This window comes from Denticeps clupeoides, chromosome 11 (assembly GCF_900700375.1).
Source record: "Denticeps clupeoides chromosome 11, fDenClu1.1, whole genome shotgun sequence".
Lineage (NCBI taxonomy): Eukaryota > Metazoa > Chordata > Actinopteri > Clupeiformes > Denticipitidae > Denticeps > Denticeps clupeoides.
In genome coordinates, this window is record NC_041717.1 from 12524396 (window position 1) to 12544716 (window position 20321).

Here is a 20321-nt window from a genome sequence, read left to right on the forward strand (position 1 = left end):
TCCACAGCAATTTACAATACGTAGTTTCAGGGACAGACCCCCTGGAGACACTTGGGGTTAAATGTCTTGCTCAGGGACACAATGGTAGGTAAGTGGGGTTTGAACTTGTGACTTCTGGGTCAGGGTTTGCCCCAGCCAGGTGACCAAGAGGCAATGCATCAGATGTGTATCTGAATCCACTTGGTGGGTGGTTGTGCAAGGGAAACCGTGCACTGGACGGCTTCACAGAAAAAAAGAAAAACGGCACATTTTCCTACCGACTAACCACAATTATATAATAAACTACAGGTAACTGTGGCAACGGTGGGCTACACTCAAGGTGAGCACGTCCAGACGACTGAACTGGGCCGTCCTGTTCTCAAAAGGAAAATATGAATCTACAGAGGTGAGCGAAAACGAAGCCGGGAGGAAAAGAATGAGCTTGCACGGAGTCGTTGAGAAGGCTTGATGGAACGCTGACATGCCATCTATTTTGTGAAACCGCATCAAAAATAATGAAAGAAAAAAAAAAAAAAAAAAAAAGGGGCCCTGTATTCCCACAGCCAAGAAAAACGTGAATCACAGGAGCCACGGGGCCCTGGCGGGCCGGCAGGCAGGGGTGTGCTGGTAGATGGAGGTCCGTCACTGCACTCGCCCAGAAAGACCAATAACCATCTGATCGCTTAGCTGCAGAGGGCCATGATTTAAACCGGGCCAGCAGTCGCCCTGATGAGGCTTTGGCAAGTACAGCATGCACCTTCTCTGTGAGGGGGGGCAAAAAACAACTTATCCAAAACAGGACTTTTAGACAAACTCTGGAAGAACGCTTTACAGATATTCAGATCGGCCCAGAAAACACTGAAAAAAGATGGGCTGAATATGAAAAACAGCAATTGATATTTGCAGTGCTGCATGCCAAGCCTCCATTTGAGTTCCGAGGCAGCAACCGCAGCGTCAAGCTTTAGAGCGCCACACCCCCAAAACACCCACACACCCCAAACAGACATGAGCGGAGCCAGTCGACAGGGAGACAGTCTGCAATGTGTATGGACAAATAAGAAAGAGACATAAATGTGACTTGTCCAAATCAATGCCAACCCACCAAGTCTTGGATAAAGAGAGAGAAAGAGAAAGAGGGAACATAACGTAAGGAACAATCAGAGGAAAAGACAGATGGACGGAGTCTAAAATTCTAAAACTAGCTGTGTTTATGTTGGAAAAACGAAAGTGATATTTTCTAAATGCAGTTGGAAAGACCGTTTCCATTCAGTCCTTCCTCCTTCATCCAGAACCGGGGTCAACAATCCTGGCCCTGGAGGTCACACGTCCTGAACAGCTTAGTTCTTCCCATGTTCCTCCACACCTGATTCAACTCACCATCGGGGCTGTAACTACCAGAAAGGTTGAATCAGCTGTTAAATGTGGTTAAACCCAAAAACGTGCAGGATGAGTGCATCTCCAGGACCAGGGATGGTGACACCTGGTCCAAATATACAACGACGCATTTTTCATAAAGTCATGTGACCTATATATGCAGAAAAAAAGGTTTTCGTACAGTTTTGTGTTTTTCTAAGGCAAATAAAAATGTATTTGTTTCCATTAGACATTTTTTTTTCGATTCTACTTCTATTCAATTTGTGCAATTAGAGGTTTAACAGAAATGTTGAACGTGTGGTCAGTGAGTGTCCAGAGCAGCGCGTTTATATTTATAAAACTCCATCCACTCCTCACACAGGATGAGGGCTCCCGCCGCGGCAGCCCCGTCCACCGCGGAAAGGCCGGCGACCGACCAGCAGTCCATATGTGGGGAAAAGCTCCCAGATGCCGTGCTGGACTTGCTCTGGGCGTGCTCTGGGCAGGATTTGGCTTGGCAGGGACTTCAGCCTTTGGGCTGGGCTGCTTTCTGGTCCTGCCGTGGCAGGGAAGCCGATGCGATCATTTCCTGATATTCTAAACAGACGGGTTCCTCTGCTGAATCCTGAAGGTGTTTTGACAGCGTGGGCCGTTCCCTCGCAGAGGGGTAGTCATGTTGTCGAACCATAAAAAATGGGTCAAAGCTAATGCAAGATACAAGATAGGAGGGTAAGGAGGCAGGGGAACAAGGAGAAAATGGGAAAATAGGAGCTTTAAAGGCTTTATTGAGTTATCAGAACAGAAAAAGCGTGGGAAATTCTACCTGTGTCCATGTTGCTGTACAAGGATGGAAAAGGGATTTAAAACCGCACATTTGCTCTTGCCGGAAGACTGCATGTGGAAGAGAAATCGTTCTTTATGGAGGATACAGTTTCACCGGTCTGTGAAACATCAAGTGCTTACTGCCTCTTCCAAAACAGCGAAGGGAGAAATCTCCCTCCCGTGATGACGCTGGCAGTGGATCTCAAGACCCCACTGTACTGGATTTTGGAAGAAACCCGACCCTTCTGAATGGTGTGTGTGGATGAGATGTGTGGTGCTGTCACCACATATTCCCCCTGGCCCAGAAGAGCGGGAGCTCAGGGCTCCCAGCAGAAGAAAGGACAATAGGGTGCCCTGTGCAAGGCTCCGGTTCTGGGGCAACGCGGGTGGTGGGGCCGTTAAATTACCCCCCACCATAAAGCCTTCCCCCAGCGACCATCAGTACCATCCACATGTTGCACTACTCACACCGAGAAGGTCAGGCCTGTCCCTTTGGCCACGGCGAAAGGCAACACCAGCCTTCCCGAGCCACCGTTGTCAGAGCAGCCATTGTCCACGGCCCCTTTCTCAGGATATCCAACACCCCCCCCTAATAGTGGCCCTATTTGTGGACACAAGTCATGGAGCAGTTCCCTCTGTGTGCCGGAGCTGTGAGTGCCAGGTTGAAGAGTGGAAAAGCCTTCTGGGCACTTCAGCGCCGAGACGATCACCTGATATGCGGCTGTGGGAGTGGCTGGAGGACAGGGGGCTCTATTAGGAGAATCGAGCCCTTCAACCAACACCCCATACTGGGAATGACTGAGATCGTGCCAGTAACACAACATAAGATAAAAAAAATAAAAAAAAAGAGGAGAGAAAGTGAGTGTCTGTCTAAGTGCCGAGATTATGTCCATGTCTCAGAGAAACATGTCCCCCTGTGTATATAAGCTATGAGCATATAGGCTTCGTCAAAGACCCTCTGTCACTAGTGGCAGTGTTTGTGCATTTGGTCCCGCAGTCCTCCACAGGAGAAAGGCGGAGACAGGGGGGCAAGGGCTCTCGGCCAAAAAGTTCCAAAGCCCCCTCTCATCCAGAAGCTCCTTCTGGCCATAAACCACACAACACCTGACAGTAGCAGGAACGGGGAGCACGTTCCACCGGAAACCGCAGAGTTCGCCACTCAGTCAACGTAAAACACGCTGATTACTATTCCGAAACCATTTTAACCCCGTGAACACCTGAATACGAGCAACTGCCAGAGCTTGCCTCTGCTGGCAAGAAGGACCTGGATCTCCAGCACCTACCACACCACAAAAAGAGTAAATAGTAAAAGGAGCAAGTTGTTGGTCACCACGGGGCACCTAAACTCTGCTGGAGGCGCAGTGTGATAGTTGCGGAGATGCTGCCACTCCAGACATCACTCCAAAACCAGCTGAGATCTAGTCAGTGAAGGTGATTATCTACTAACTTACATGCATTTCACCAGATCAGTGCCTACAGTGATTGGGGTCATCACCAACTCTACTCCCAATTGCTCACCCTGTTGTGCTGAATTACTGTTTCCTACCCCTTCAAAGAAGACTAGTGGATGTAATCCACTTAAACCACATAAACCCTGAATTAGTTCAGTGCTTATAGCAAACTTAACAGCACAAAAATGCAAGTATTCCCCAAAGAGGATGAGTGAGTGATAACAGGGAATCTACTCTGGGAAGAGAAATGAGGGGTGAGTGGATCTTTAAAAATTCCTCCATAACTATGTGCCAGGGCAGAAATAAATGGACTAAGGTCTCCGGCTCCCTTCGACCCTTTTAACTTCACAAACACCACAAACATGTAAGGTCAGTGGAAAGGGCCACATGTGAAAGACAACATGTACTGTGGATCTCAATGCTTTTTATGGTCTTGGGGCATTTTTTGATCAACAAATCGAACACCAAATTCGGACAAGCAAATTTAACTAAAATGACTGGTGCCAAATGAATGATGAATGATGATTTGACATAATATAATATGGTTCAGCCATGACCGCATAATTGGAAGCTACTTTGAACGTACCACCTTAAGAACAATACTATGTTTCAGTATTATTAATAAAGCCCAAGGGAACTGGCTGATGTTAATATTTAATAGAAGCAGTCAGTGCCTGGGCAAGACGAGACAAGCCTCTGGTGCGAACACGCCTAGGCCTTACACTCCCGAGGGCATAACACACAACCACTGGATACCGACTGGGAACATCACACCAAAATAATTGCTGACCCGTCTGTAAACCTCTCAGCTAATCGGGAGGGGAGATTTATGTGAACACTGAGTGGGTCGTCTTTCCTTCAGTCAGTCTACAAACATCTCTCTTTCTTCCCTCTCTTCCTCTCTGACCCCGAGCGCATTTCATTCCATCCAGGCACTTTCAGACCTTTCAATCTTGCAAAGCGACAGTAGAATAACAGCCGTAATTTAATTTTCTGGAGGAAGCGTGATTATGTTTCGTCGAGTTCCATTTCTGGAATTGTTTTTCCATTTTAAAAAAAGGAGCATATTTGCTGTTGTGGTGAGGTTCCGTGGATTTGGGAAACGTAAAAGCAGCCATATTAAACAACAGCAAAGGGAAAAAGGGAATGCTCAGGAGCTGTGAGCCACTGTGCCACGGCTCTCTGCACAGCTCTGGAATGGGCCTGGTACGCAAATGCAAAGCACCGCAGGGTGCAGAGTGGATGAACCACAGGTTAATTACGTCTGTCAGCAGGCAAAGGCTCACAAAACATGGCCAGCAATTACAAAGTGACCAGTACATGAGGTGTAAAAGGGGGCTTGTCGTCTGCTCACCCCTGGCCTCTTGCATAAGAAGGAAAGAAGGGTGATGGCTCAACCATGATGGGAACCATCTGGAAGCAATGATCCATCTCACTCGGACGGTCAGGACAGGCACCGATCAAGTGAGACCGTAGATCATTTTCAAGCATTCCGAAAAAGTCATGTGTCCCTCGGGGGTGACGAGTCAGCATGCAGGTCATCGGGCTTATATTTATGTAACATCCACAGCCCCTGCAACATGGCTGGAATGTCATTTTGTGTCCTTACATCTCCGAAAGGGCTCGCATGTTTTCCCCCAGTCTCGCACAGCCTTCTGAGACACGGCTGGCTCCGCATAACTTAAATAACTCATGATGAATTTTCCCACAGAACTGCCTCTGTTTTAGTTTACCCAACTTTTGCAGTGGTTTTCATACCCCTCTCGGTTTTTTTTCCCTCCCCTCGTTTCGGGAACACAAAATAAGCACGTCAAACCCGAGCAGAAATTTGCAGACTTCCCTCGAACCCCATAGTTAACTGTTTCAGCCCAAGAATTAATGACCCCCCTTCCTTAATGAACCACTAAAGGTCACGTCCATTGTTCGGCAGTGAGCTAATAATCGTCTCGCTCACGGTGATATTTAAGCAAACCACTTCCATTCGAGTCCCAAAACCGATTGCCAGCTTTCGGAAGTGGCCTTTAGCAGTGCATAAGCCCCGCCCTCAATGAAAATATCAGAATGAGTCACAACTCTTCATTTGAATTATATATGGAAGCTGGAACTCTGTCCTCCCATGAAAGAACAATAAATCACAGGTTAAATGTTCCAATTTGTGTATCGGCGTGGTCATGCTTAGTTATTCAGAGCAATTACTGGGAAAGACTACATCAAAAAAGCAGAAAAAGAACAGGAACAACAGGCTCAATTGTTCCAGTATGGTGGTAATCGGATGCACTCTGTGGAAAAAACACTTGAGAGAAAACGAGGAACCTGATGAAGGGCATCATCTCAAGACTTTGCTAATGAGGTATTTCGCCTACCTGAGAGAGGGGTCGGGAGAGCCTGTGACTGGCGGTCTTCTCTTCTAGGGACCAAGACCGCAGCTGAAGGCTGCAAGACAGACAAAGGGATCATTTATGCACTCTCCTTATATATAAAAACATAGTCTCTGAAAGCACAGCTCATTTAAAACAGACTTTAATGGTCAATCATGTCTACCAAAGTGATTTGCATTTATTTTTAAATTCCTAACGTAAGTGGAAATGTTGTATATGGATTAAAGGCACTTTATAATTGTTACGCACATTCAGGTGAAATCCCACCAAAAAAAAAATCCTGACAGGATTCTGTGATGTTGCAATCACAACAATGAACAGAAAATTCAGCTTGACTTTTTGTCATCACAGCTTTTCTGCAAAATTTACCAATGAGCACATTTTATATGTCTGCAATGTACATGTTTATATATTCACCACATTTCCACCAGACTTTTCCACCAGTTTATCTCAGATAGGGAACAATCATTTGTTAACAGAATTTACAGTGGAATGATTTTCCTCACTTTAATATGTTGCCTTTGATTTGAATGAATTATAAACAACAATAAAAAAAATACAGACTTTGCATTACAGTGTCAGCAAATCACTATAGCCAGTAAGAGGCCTTTCAGATTTATGCAATATATGCAATTTTTTATGAGATCATTTGTTAAGTCCATTTGGGAACAATTTGCAACACAACTGAATGGGTACCATCCCTGGGTTGACTGACAGCCTGCAATTATCAGTGAAGTGGTGCTACTCCATACCAGTCAGGATAATCCGAAAAAAAAAAAAAATCAACCCAAATCAGCCCTGACACCTGGAATGCACTTCAAAGCTTTCCAAAAAGGTCTAATTACTCCAGCAACGAGCCAGGAGAGAGCGGGAGGGAAGTGGGGATCCCATAGCAGACAGGGTGCCGATTCATCTGCATTTACACAGTCTGAACTGTGACCTTCAAAATCGGCTCGGCGGGATTCCCTCGAGACGGGCGGCTCAGGGCTCTGCTTCGGCTCGCCTCTTCCTCTGTTCAAGTGAATGGGGAGGAACAGGAGAGGGAAATCCAATGCATGGCCTTTGTTACCCATTTAGGCTCCCTTGGCCCCTTAGGTCTGCACGTTAAAATGCCATACTTGTTCACCCTGAAATCTCTCTCGACTGGAACGAGCACTTAAGAGCCTGAGCAGAATCTCCCTCCGGTTCAGGTCCTAAACTGGCTCATCTTGTACTTACCAACGACGCCTCTTATCTCGCAGCGAGAGCTGCTCAGACCCCCTTAGATAAAGGAAAATTGACAACATTTTGACCCGACTGGCCCTTTGAATAGCAGACACTCCATTTGAACTACAGCTAAATCTGAATATCAACAGGTGCATACCTGTTGAAGCAGTGTCTGGAAAAACTCTTTATTTGTCTCCTCAAAATGAAAGCACTTACACATAATGTGGATTTACTACATTTGCATTGTGATGTTCCAATATGTAAATGTTCAACTAGAAAAAAAAAAAAAAAAAAAAAAAAAAGAAATTTGCAGATTGGCAGCATTGTTAAAAAGTCATTATTAGAAGAGTGTTGGGAGATTAACATTTCTTAAGTACTTTTTATTTCATCGTAAGCAGATTCTGATCATGGCTTTGCATTTGCAAGGGCGACTGAGTAACGGGAAGCGAGCGTGTCTGCAGCACGAACCGGTGTGTTCCGAAACTTTGCGTATCTCATTGGTCAAAATGAACGAACACATTTCTCTTTATTTTAATGTCTAACCTTCTCAACTGATAAAAAGCGCTTTCACCATGGGGTCATTCCTCCTTGTACAATATAAAATTATTCAAATTATTAATCCCACCAAACGGTAATTAATATGAGGGCATTCATTATTCAAACAATGCAGTTCCATTGACGTTCCTCCCTGAACTTGGCCACAGCTTAACACGTGAATGTGTTGAGCGCATGAATGATGCGTTACCTTTTGGCACTGGTTGGGGTGATGCTTTCGGTTTTCTGGTAAGGGCTCAGCAGGGGCTCAGGAGAATAGGGTCCAGGGGACAGCGATGCCGGACTGGAGAGGGAATATTCTCTGTAGTTCTGATTCTCGTCTCGGCTTACCTGTACAGCCTCCTAGAGCCATGGGAGACCAGCAACAATGACTGGGAATCACTTTCAACCAACCATTCTTAAAAAGTAGTCACCAATAATTGTAACCAATCGGATTGACTTAGCACCACAGCAACTCACATTATACCATGTTACGTTTATAAAATACATTTTAAAGTGGGTTATACAGAATACAGTATTATACAGAAAAATTATATTAGAATATATAAAATACTACTATAGACACAAAGATTACAAGAGTAAGCCACTCCTGGAATGTTAAGGTATATGATGCATTCATAATAAATCTCAAGCCACTCATAGTATCTTAATCTTTACTTAAGCCTGGTAACCGTTCACCTGAGCTAAGAGAGTACATCAAAACTTTCAGCTTTCAGCCCGGGGCTGCTCTTCGCATTTAAAAAGAAAACCCAGGCGCATCCCTTCTGGCCAATAAAAAGGCAGGGCTTTCACTTTGATTTACAGCATTCTTCACTTCCCATCACCACATAGTCAAAGATGTATGGCAAGGGCTGAGAGTGGATATACCAAAAAAAATCATCCCAGGCCCCCTCATTTCTACTGGACTTGACCTTCAGTAAATCTCAGATAAGGAGATAGGCCTGTTCCTCAATAACGTAAAAGCTGTTCAGAGAATTGAAAACAGAACTTTCGGAGACAGATCTGCACATGAGGACATCTTCTGGGGAGATCAAGTGAAGGCAACCGGCGGTCATATTTATATCATTCTGAGAATGATTTAAAATCCTGCAAAGGTGGCTTTGTGGAAGAAAAGCACTTCGAACTTTTAAGGTCTTCAGCCAAAAATGCATGAACAGTGTTGAGTTGAACAAGAACTAAGAAATGAAACATCATGCAAAATAGCACTCTGCCTTTAATTAATAGATCTAATGCAGATTAGTTATAAAAGTTCTTATGATGTTAAAGAGCAAACCATCGAAATAAGTTAAATCAAACACTAACCTGGAATCGTCCGAGCAGTTGGTCAGGGGTGGTGATACCATTAGTCTGACCAGGGCTGGGAGGATCAGGCCTGAAGAACAGAAAGCAAATCAGTCAGCCATAATAACTTTATGTACACGTTTAACTCTGCATTATACTGTAAATTAACGTTAAAATAATTTATAAATGTGTCGTGCGATTTCCAGTATGAATCCAGTCAAAGCTTTTAAACCACATCTGCTGATCTGAATCATGCCATGCAGACAGTTTATCTGCCTGGCATTAGTATAAGAGCAACAAAGCTCTCTGTCTCTCACTCGCTCTCTCTTTTTTTTTTTGGCCAGGACGTGCTACACAAGGGCCCGATTCAGCAAACTCAGGTCATGCTGCCAGTAAACCTGAAGGGATGCTGGCGAACCACAGAGGTGCATTTTGTGTGAAGGGGTGTGTGTTGGCCGGAGGATTCAGACTCGAGCACTCCAGCATTAGAATAGTCCTCAAATCAAGGAGCTGTGACGAAATTAACACCAGGCTGGGAGCTGAAGACCACATCAAGTTTCAGAGAGAGCGAGAGAGAGAGAGAGAGAGAGAGAGAACAGTCAGGGACTTCAACTGATCTCTCCAATCTTCTTCCTTCTTATTTTAATGAGGCATTTTTTGTGAACCCATTCTTATGGGGAACGAGCAGGAAAACACACAGTGTGTGCCAGTAATAACAGGCTGAGACATTTGCAGTAGGAAAGCTTCGAGGTGGTGAATGCTCGGCAGGAACAGATCCCAGGCTGGAACCGCTGCTAATGGGGCTTACAGGAAGGTCCAGGATGCCTGCACCAAATTGTCTGGAAAGTCACCTCCAGCGATCTTGAAAACTGGGGGCACAATTCCCACAGAAATGCATGGGGATCCCTTCCATAGGATGTTTCCAATAATGAGGGGCTGCATCTAATCCCTGAGAAAACGTTCAACACCAGAGCAGAGCTGGCGGAGCTGCAGCAGCCTCATGGCTCCCAGTGCTACAGAAGCTCTGGAGAAGCATGAAGATGATTACACTGCGCATGAATTGACTGTGTGTGGCTCATTATCTAATGCACTGCACGGGATGAAGGTAAAAGAGGAAAAATCCTCAGGGCATTTCACCACGTCCTCCTTGTGTGGTCTTTCAACATCCAACTTTATGTAGAGCCAGAGGATGGATTGATGGATGACTGGGTTAGGGGTGTTGGAACAACAAAGCAGACATAAATCTGTTTCTAAATGTACTTTATACTGTTAATAGTATATGGACAAGATTTACACCGATCATCCACATTAGCCATAACCACCTGACAAATAGTCAAAATAGTTCTGATCCACTCAAAAGTCCTTCCAGATGAGACATTGTGATTCAATGGACCTAACCTTTCCACCACATCCCACATATGCTTAATTGAGATCTCAAACCAATCTCTTCCCACCTCAAACTCATTCCTTCCACAAACACACACAGACCCAGAAACCATGTACATAGGGCAGTGGCTCTGATCCCTGCTGATGGTAAAATGTTTTTACCCCTTCTTGAACCACCTTGATAGGTCCTGAAACATCCAGACCAGGAACATCCTGCTGTCTAGCATTCAGATTCCCTGCTTCTAAAACATTAGGTCCACCTTGCAGCCTCAAGCATCTCACCTACTGCCAGGTTGCACTGTAACCTGATGAAGTGATGTTTATTTATTTATTTCTTCAGTTAAATAATTCAGAAGAATGCATAGAAGCCAAACCCCTGGAAAACACTTGTTGTTCAGCCATTCAGACATTTTGGGTCACTGAGCAACAGCACACAGTTGCCAGCATTACATCATGGGTTGCACCAGGCTGAACGGGCAATGAGAAAGACGCAACCAGGCGGAACAATAGGAAATAAAGTCTAAATAATGGAGTGGCCGTCCAAGAGTGCAAGCCAGTCGGCATGAACGGACTGCCTGGAACCGAGAATGTGACACAGAACTACACGCACAAGCACACATACGCACTCGGTCGTCATAAACCTCAATCCATCATCTTCCAAAGCCAGGTGGATGATTGAGATACGGGCAAAGAACTTCAAAACAAGCTTATGTTGCTCCGCACACACAATAGACACCTAGGCAACATAATGCTGATGTGTAAGGGTGCCAGCCCAACACCCGTGGGCATGGCAAGCCCAGCTCCGTGCAGACCTGCCCACCACCCAGGACGCCGCACGGCGGCAGCGGGTTGTAAATCTATTAAGCCATAGAAGTCTGGTAGGGGAAAGGACAACATTTGTGGCTTCACCCCAGACTGTTGTGGTTATGCTGTGACGGGGGGAGGAGACATGCCAGCTAATGGGTGGGAGAGAGCGCCCTACGTGAGGAAGACGGGGCTAATATAGGGTTGTCATGAAGACCGAGGGTACTTGATGATTATGAAGTGAGACGAGGGACATTTTCAAGTATTTTGATTTCTTGATGATGGAGGTTGTTATAATAAATACCACTGAGCGGAATATATGTCACTGGGTCACAAATTTGAGCATTGTGTAATTTACACTTTTTAAATATGCAACATTTATGCAAAGATATACAGTTTTTGAAAACAATGGTAGGTAGATGATGAAAAAAGCTGAACTATGATTTCTGAAACATGTTGGAGTTTTTGGTTCATTTTTAACTTTAACTTTGTTTCCACTTGGTATATATAAGAATTAATACCAAAAAGGGGCTGGGTGGTCAGCAATGAACCTTTCTTGTTTCTATACATTCATTTCTCAAAGTCTGGACAACACGCTCGTTTTGTATTTCATGAGAATAAACCATATATGGTGAGCACGTTGAAAATTCCTGTCTTTAGCGGTAATTTGCCACAGAGCGCTCACACTCCGCATTCTTCACTTAAACAAAGCATATGGCGGCATCTGGAAATGCGCTCAACGCCGCACTGCCATCCATGCCGGCTTCTGAATAATGAGGTCATCCCACAAGGCGCAGTGACATGAAAGGCCGTGAAACGGGAACAGCTGGAAGCCCAGAGACTAAATGTGCTCCGGTGGACGACAGGGGGGTGGAAAGCCGACTGTGCGACCGATGCTGAGAAGCGCTTGAGGAGAAAAATTGGACGTCGGCTGCAGCATTATGAGCTGATCAGTCTACACGATTCCTTGCTTCAGAACATCCATGTTCTCTCTTACAATCCTTTTTAAAGGGAACAATTTTAAAGTGAATTTTTTTAGTCATTTATTTCATTTAATCTAAGATGCATTATCCTATACGAACAAGTTTATGTATAAAACATTCTGCGAAAATACTAATTCTGTGAATGCTAGTTTCGACACTTCTGATCAAAAGTATGACTAGTTGCAGAACCTGTGTTAATGCTCTGGTCGAGGTTGACTGGGAGGACATGACACATCAAGAGGCGAGGACTTAAAAAACCCCAAGTTCAAAACACGACATGGCTAGCAATGAAAAGACACACAGAAAGCTGTGGAGTGGGGAGGGCAGCTGGAAGATCTACAGAGTGCCATTGTCCAGGGAGGGGAGACGCCGTGTTGTTTCTGGCCTGGAAGGAGACATGAGTTCAGCAGGGAAAAATCCACTCACATAGACATGGTGCATTCAGTGTGTGTGTGTGTGTGTGTGTGTGTGTGGAGAGTTTGTTTGCAAATGCTAATTTGTAGATGGTAAGGGTGCAACAGGGAAAAACAGCAGGCTGGTGGAGGCATGTTGATAATTTCCTTTCACTAATAAAAGGAGTGACAGAACTGCTAATTTTAAAAAAAAAAAGGGCTTGCCTAACAGAAACACCCCAGCTACAAATGGGACACCCGGCGAACAAAAAACAGAACAAAATTGTGTTCCGTGGGCAGTTCTCTTTCACAGAACTGACTCATTGGAGCCATTTTTACTGTAGGAAGCTGGGATGTGTTCAGGCATTAAAACACAAAGAGGGGAAAATAAGGAGGGAAGAGTAGGAAGTAATGGAGGGGTGGATAGGAGAGAGGAAGAAACAAAAGAGGTTGCAGACTATGACTGATCAGGGGCTGAACAGGCGTGTTAAGGTGCAACCAGACAAAATTAAAAAGAGAAACAATCAATTTGTAATGAAAAAAAAAAAAGAGGGATGAAAGGGTCAGTGCAGATTGATGGGGAAAATCCAATTCTGCAAACTGAATGCTACTGAGAAGCAGACAGAGATAAACTGCCATGTTCTGCTGAGTACACCAGAACAGAGCAGCCCATGAATGGTGTAAGCGGGGGTCAAAAGCCTCCAGACATCAACCACATCAGCTGTTTCGCAAAGTAAAACTGATCATATTCAAGGAAGCTGCTGTGCATATATAAAGATATTTTTTATAGATTTATGTAGATTTTGAATGGCAAGAATTTCACCTCACATACACTTTACTTGTGTATAGGTGTCATGTGATGTGACATCAACTGACTCAACCAATTATGCTAAAGAAAAATAAATAATATCATCTGTGTACTTTCCCAGGATGTCGGCCTTTTGTCCTACCTGTCCACCAGCAGCTGCAGCTGGGTCTGGGAGTTCTTGATCTTGTTCTGCGCCTCCACGTTGAGCATATCTGCAGTGTTCTCCCCATTGATCTCCACAATGATGTCTCCAGGCTGCAGGTCGGCCTTCTCAGCTTTGCTCTCACTGTTCACCTACAGTGATTAAAAAAAAGAAAATGTAGAAATGCTTAATTCAATGGGGAAATAGACTATTTCATCCTGTGGCCAGCTAATTATCCCAGAATAGTGCCAAACGAATAGCTGTGGACATACAGGAACTTCAACAAAGACAGAGACAGTCATGCCCAGGGATTAATCAGCCGTTCAGAGAGGGGACGAGTCAATCATTGGGAAGGTTCCTCAGCTCCCCTGTCCACAGCGGACTCTTTAGCATTGGTTCAGAAGGCCAAATGTAAATGCAATTATGCAAACACACCCACAAACAAACACAAACTTCCACATGTGCACACAGACACTTTAAAGAGCTCTCGTGTGAGGAAGTAGGCCCATTAGCTGTCAATGGGGCTGCAAATGCAACTGAGGGAGGGCATAATAGAAGCTTTACAGCCGAACGTCAAGGCCAGAAGTCAGACAAAGGGCAGCTCAGTGCACACAAACACGCATTCAGCCCCAAGGGCCGCGTTCAAACATGGCAGGTCACCCCCAAGACGAAGGGGCAACAGGGTTTTTTTTTTCCTCAGCGCGCCTCAAAGAGGTGCCCACGTCCATGTGCCCATTCGAGTGGCAATTAACTGTTGCCGTGGCGACCCACAATGGTGCGTGCCCATTCCGATCAGGCCGCGCCTCGTTTCCCACAAACTAAGGCCGCTGTTTTTCCTTCTCTGCACAGAGGAGGGAAGAATCTGCTACAGGTGTCGAGCTGCGCTGATCTTCAGGCTCATCACCCGTTTAGTGAGGCCCTGGAACCATTGCTACACTCCCATCATGACCAGAAACATATCTTTTTGTACCGATCTACAGGTGGCCCACTAGATTTTTACAGCTCATTTCAAAAGGGAGTGCGCCAATTGTTGGAGAAAGAGACATAGAAATACAACAAATTAAAAAACACATTGTGGGAAAACGTACAGCAAAAATAGATTAAAAGAACAGAAAGAACAAAAAGATAATGAAAAGGAGAAAGAAAATGAATGAAAAACACACAAACCAAAAACCAGAATGAGAGGATTGAAAGAATGGAAAAATGTGGGCATCGGACTGGCATCGGTGCCAAGCTCCTACTGCTTTGGAGTGGTGGGAAGGACAGGGGCCTGCTGGTTCCCATTCAGCCCTGCATCGGGCGGCTAGCATAGCCACAGGCCTGTGCTCACCCCGGACCAAACACCAGTGCCAGCTTGTTCCCTATTCATGAGGAATTATGCTATAAAACAAATAACGTGTTTCAAGAAAAGAAGACAATAGATAGAAAAAAAAATGTCTCCTGCATCCTCAATGCAGAGCCCTTGGTGTTTTGTCCAGATAGCAAATTAAATACATATATTTAATCTTTTACGGCAGCATTCTGACTCAGATCTCTTCAGGCCAGCATGAAGTCATTTAAAATGGGTTCTTCCCTCTGCATTCGTGATGTGGTTTAAATAAATGAGAGGATACCAGTGATACAGAGAATTTAACAAGGGAAGCAGGGCCTTTATTTAGACTACAGTGGCAAAGCATTTTTTGGGGGGCTGTTTGGGTGCCCAGAACACCCCTGTAGAGCCAGAACAATGATATAAGCGTCAGCCAAAACATTCAGATGTTATCTATTTGGCAGTGAAATGCATTCATTTCCTAACAAGGAGATTTAGGCACCACCTTCAATGGCTTTGGTCTGTTTTGGATGCTCGACGGGTAACATAATGGAAATAGTTTGCATTGGAACGGTCGCTGCAGTAACAGGGGTCTGATTTATAGCTTTAAGGGTCAGGATGTGTCCACTGATTGGGCTGGCAGAGGACCCACGCCCTTCTTCCTTAACACGTTTGTTTGTGTGTGTGTGGGGAACTCTTTGGTAATGGTCTTCCTTTCTGCGCACACAGACTTCCAGTTTTCCTGTTTCTTGAAAGAATGTAAGAATTCTTTATAAAAAAAAAAACAACAAAAGGTCAGGTTTTCAGCGGTTCCCTTTCATAATCGACGGCTTCCTCTCAAAAACCGGTCTGGTCAACAGGTAACAGACGTAAACAGATTCTGGACAACAAGACAGGATTCTTTATGTTATAGGACAAAAAGAAATATAATTGAGAAATATTATATATACACATATGCACACACACACTTGTCACCTTGGAAACTGTTATGGCCTTCTTGAAGTCCCTCCCACCAGATATTCTGAAGCCCCAGGGGGACGGGCCCATTAGGTTCACTGTCAGTGACATCATGAGACTGCAGGTCTCTGTCCCAAATCCCTATGGAAGCCTGGGAAAAAAAAAAAACAAAAACAAACATGTCTTGTAAGAACCTTTTGCATGATTAATCTAACTGCATCTTCGATCAAATACTGTGTGGTGATTCCGCAGCATTTGCTTCGAGCTACCTGACGCTTTTCCCTTATTCACTAGGACCAGTGACCTGGGAAAATGTGTCATGTGACTCCGAGCATGTGATCTGAAAGTCTACTGACGGAAGTTGGAACAGAAAACTTATATTTGAGTACAGCTACAGAGAAAACATGAATGCATTTGTAAATATTATGTCATCATTATCTTAAAGCTACACCATCCGTAACAGTTAAATACAACTAATTGTTTGACTTAAACCAAATCTTTCATTCTTCTCATGATTTATCATAGTTAGTTGAAGAATAATCATAATTTTCTTTGCTAATCTAAACAATAATAAATAAAAATAAAGATTCACATTTTACAAGGATTCACAAAGACTTACTTGACGTTAAGCAAACGTTTAAAAAAACCATGTCATGTTTTCAAGGTGAAGAGTGCCATCGGCTGCATTCTGTACCTTCACTGCAGCTCGAATCAGAAACGGAAGGAATTCCAGACCTACGGGCACATGACTGACATCGCTCGGCTCTTTCAAAAGCCACAGCCTCTTCCAACTTCCAACTGGCGAGTTAACAGGGTTTAGAACGAATGCCTGAGCGTTCGCAATGCGCTCCGTGGAGAGGGAATGCCCTCGGCCCGCAAGCGCGGCTGTGCGTGTGGTGGGGAGCGTGCGTGCGGTGTTCCCCATTAGCACGTGTTACCGGGGACTGACAGGTTGCGGCGAAGGAACGGCTCAGACTGACCGAGCGCCAGTGCCGACTCGACCATAGGCAGCCTGCGAGTCGGCCACCAGGAGGCTGCACATCTGCGCCCCTCACCTGAGAATGGACCAACACCTTCAGCTACATCTGACTGCTGCTATACATTGACGAGAGGAGACCATTATTGGCAATGATGTGGTGCTCAATCCGGAGCATAATTATAAGACACTTTGTGACGTTGCAACTGCAGCCGTTAACACGAATTCAACCAACCACACTGAATTTCTGTGTGGCCTTTTGTCAAAGTTGGTCTCTTGGGAGCTTTGGAGTTTCACTTTCTCTTAGAAAAGTTGGCATTCTAGTCCAGACTGGATCAAGAGCGTCAAACTCAGCAGCCAGAGCAAAGTCACATTAATGATTCTGCACATACGTTCCTGGGTTTAATAAATAAGGCCATAAATACCTCTCAAGACAGAACAACAACTTGCTCTTTGAAAAGAAAAGATAAGATTAGCAGCCGTATTCACATGAGCCTCTTGTCTGCTTATCTCTGCAGAAGTCCATACATGAACCTTGGTACCATTTGGCAAATCACATTTGCGGCCAGAACATCTGGTTTGTAGTTAAAAATCAATAGTGTATCTAGTGATAGTGGCATAACTTTTTGAAGAGCTCTTAACGCTGGACTTAATGATCCCATCCATCTAGCTGCAAATTTGCTCGTGTAATTCATTTACGAGGATCTCAGGACGGGAGAGGGATTTGCTCATGCAAGCCGTTTGTAATCTGGGACATTTCAAAGCACGCACACTCTCGCGTGCAACATGGCTGTCGCTGCATTCCACGAGTGTTTGGGACTCAGACCTAAAAGCCGCCCCCATCATTAGCACATTCAGGGCAATTAGTGGGGCTAACAGGCGCCCCCTTCACTAGGGTCATAACTGGTGTGGCCATAAGAAATATTGGGCAGACCACATTGCTGGCCGCTGCTGTGGCTTTTGTTGTCGTCCCTTTACGTAATCGCGGAAAAAAACAAAATGCATACCACGGTTCCCAGTCATTTGGAACTTCAATTAGTCCAATACACCAATGGAGCGTCTCCCCCTGGTCCCATTATCATCACACCACAGTGAAAACATGCTTTCTAATCAAACTGCCCATAGAACCATAAAAAATGTCCATTATCCCCACTGGCACGAGGGCGTTGGAGGTGGTAGTTTATGGTTGTAAGGGGAAAAACTGCATGTACTTGCGTCACCAGAGCCTAATGAAAATGTTTAATTCTGGGTTCTGGCTTATGAAGTATTTCAGTTTCATGCACTGGCTTCGCATGAAAGGAAACAAACAAAATATCAAGCTCATAATTTCACGAGTAAATACAGGTCTTGAAAAGGGGTGAATGTTTCAAATCAAGGGCCACACATTAAAAGAACTCATCTAGGACTAAAGCAATCACTCATTTTGGAAAAACTAATCCCTGATTGTCAAAGTGATAGATATTGTTGATCGCTGTAGTTCTAAAATTGGCCAAATTTTACCAGCCAATATGTAATCAGCCTCAAGCACTCCTCAGTCACCAAAGGAACAAACAGTAACCAGTGATGAAGTTCAACGTGTAAGCCAGGTTCCTGAGGTTGTGGGAGAGGAAATCTGGGCGAAAAGAACTTCTTAATGTGGCCACAAACTCCATATGCAATCTCCAACTATAAGAACGACGCTCATGATGTCATCTGAGAGCCTAAGCCAGCAACCTCACTCTACACTATGCTAAAAAGCCAAAATCTGGGCAAAAAAAATGCCTGGGGTTAAAGCAATGTGGTTAACACCACTTTAACTTGGGCTCTGAAAACTCATCTGCAACACACTCCAAAGCTAAAAGTTAATGCTTAGGTTGAGTCAGAAGACTCATTTGGAGATAAATTTCAGTAGTTGGAGTGAAAACCAATAGTATTTAATGTGCATAAAAAGACTTGCAATCTTTGAACAATTGCAACAGATACTAGTTAAACTGTATAATTCCAATAATATCCTCCAGGTCACTCTACACTGTGCAATATTGGCATGTAGAACTGCTATGAACCCTCCATAATGATTCAACATAAATGCTTCAACATACAAAATGAACCGTAAAAAAATTACAACCTGTCTTAAATGTTAATCCGCGTGTTAGTAAGTTTGAAACTGGACATGTGACAAAAAAAAAAAAAAAGTGTGGGTTAGTGTGACTAATGCAATTCTGTAAATGATAAACAATGGGTCGTAAAAACTGGTTTATATGAGCACAATATGAAAGCTGCATTGTTTTGGCTCCGTGGTTGCCAAGCAACAATTGGTCACACAATATACAGGCTTCACAAGGAAGAATTTCAAACATGAAGCCGCCAAACTGGTTGGAAAAGGTATGCGCAGTATCAATTGACATGTGGCTCGCTCATTCAAAGGAAAACAAAACAATCCGATACACCTCGGCATCACGTGCCAGTGGTGAGTAAGCATAATGTAAGTCCGAATAACTTGAAATTCCAGTCAAATCCTTGCATGATCCACAAAAAAAAAAAAAAAAAATCCTCCTTTCGTTTTTCCCTCTGCAAAGTTTTGTTGTTTTTTTTTTTTTTGTAGATGTCAGGCATGTTCTGCAATAAAACAAAATCATCAGACATGCCTCTTATTTTTTCCACAATATATTAACAGCATTTTCCACACTGTGGAAAAGGGGTGGGAGAACAAAAAATCTATGATGAATATTTGAAAGACAACAAAACCACAACTTATATATATAAAAAAAAAAAAGATATCCTCCCAGGCGTGTTTCTCATACTGCTGTCTCAGTGACAGAATCTTCAGATTGTTTCATATTTTACACAAAAATTATTTTGCTTACCCTTTAGAACCCTTTACCCACATTGGAAGGCTTGACAACATTTTTCTCAACTGATTGACACTGTATTCTTCCATAAAACTTCACTGTGTATCTCTACTTCAGGTCACAGAAGTCAAAGGTCGCACATAAACAGCAGTTAGTTTGCAGTATTGCATGTAAAACACCTCAGTTTTCAATTGTGTGGGACCGGATCAAAATTCTGAGCCAGAGAAATCCACACAGTCATGAGAAATCAGCACAGCAGCTTCAACTGAGCCTCGCTTAAGCCATTTTACACCCTCAAAGACGTGCCCTCATGTCTTCATGCTGTTTCTGGTGACCTCAGCCTCCCAAAGCCGCCTGGCTCTGGCGGAGCTGAGGTGGTGTGGAGATGTGGAGAGGCTCTGAGGGGCTTCCAGGGGCCCGATTTAGACACCACTTATAGCCGCAATGAAACTGGGCAGGAGGACAAGAGTCAGTGCCAGTGGGTTTCGCCCAATGGACCACATGCCTAAATGCACCATTGACGGCACGGTGCCCAAAGGCATGCCAAGGAGAATGGAAGCATTGCAGCTCAGCTAAGCTCTTGTGAGGCCAGAAACCCCACCCCATAAGCAGTGTCAAAAGGTCTGTGTTTTTTGGGGGGGGGGTCCTCCTAGCAATGGCAGCAGACAGTCCACTCTGAAAAGCCCTCTGTAGCAGCGTGGGTGCAGGATG

At 44.4% G+C, this 20321-nt stretch overlaps 1 protein-coding gene across 3 annotated transcripts in view; it reads right to left on the minus strand.

Moving 5' to 3' along the window:
• Window positions 1-20321, minus strand: part of pdlim2 (PDZ and LIM domain 2 (mystique)) — a 37166-nt gene that overhangs the window by 13034 nt on the left and 3811 nt on the right. For all 3 annotated transcript variants that reach the window (XM_028996537.1, XM_028996538.1, XM_028996535.1), the window contains exons 2-6: window positions 15825-15957; window positions 13541-13692; window positions 9047-9116; window positions 7935-8086; window positions 5969-6038 (exon numbers count right to left, since the gene is read on the minus strand). In XM_028996537.1, the coding sequence (XP_028852370.1) occupies window positions 5969-6038; window positions 7935-8086; window positions 9047-9116; window positions 13541-13692; window positions 15825-15920 (540 nt within the window). In that variant the 5' untranslated portion in view covers window positions 15921-15957. The remainder of the gene's footprint in view (window positions 1-5968; window positions 6039-7934; window positions 8087-9046; window positions 9117-13540; window positions 13693-15824; window positions 15958-20321) is intronic.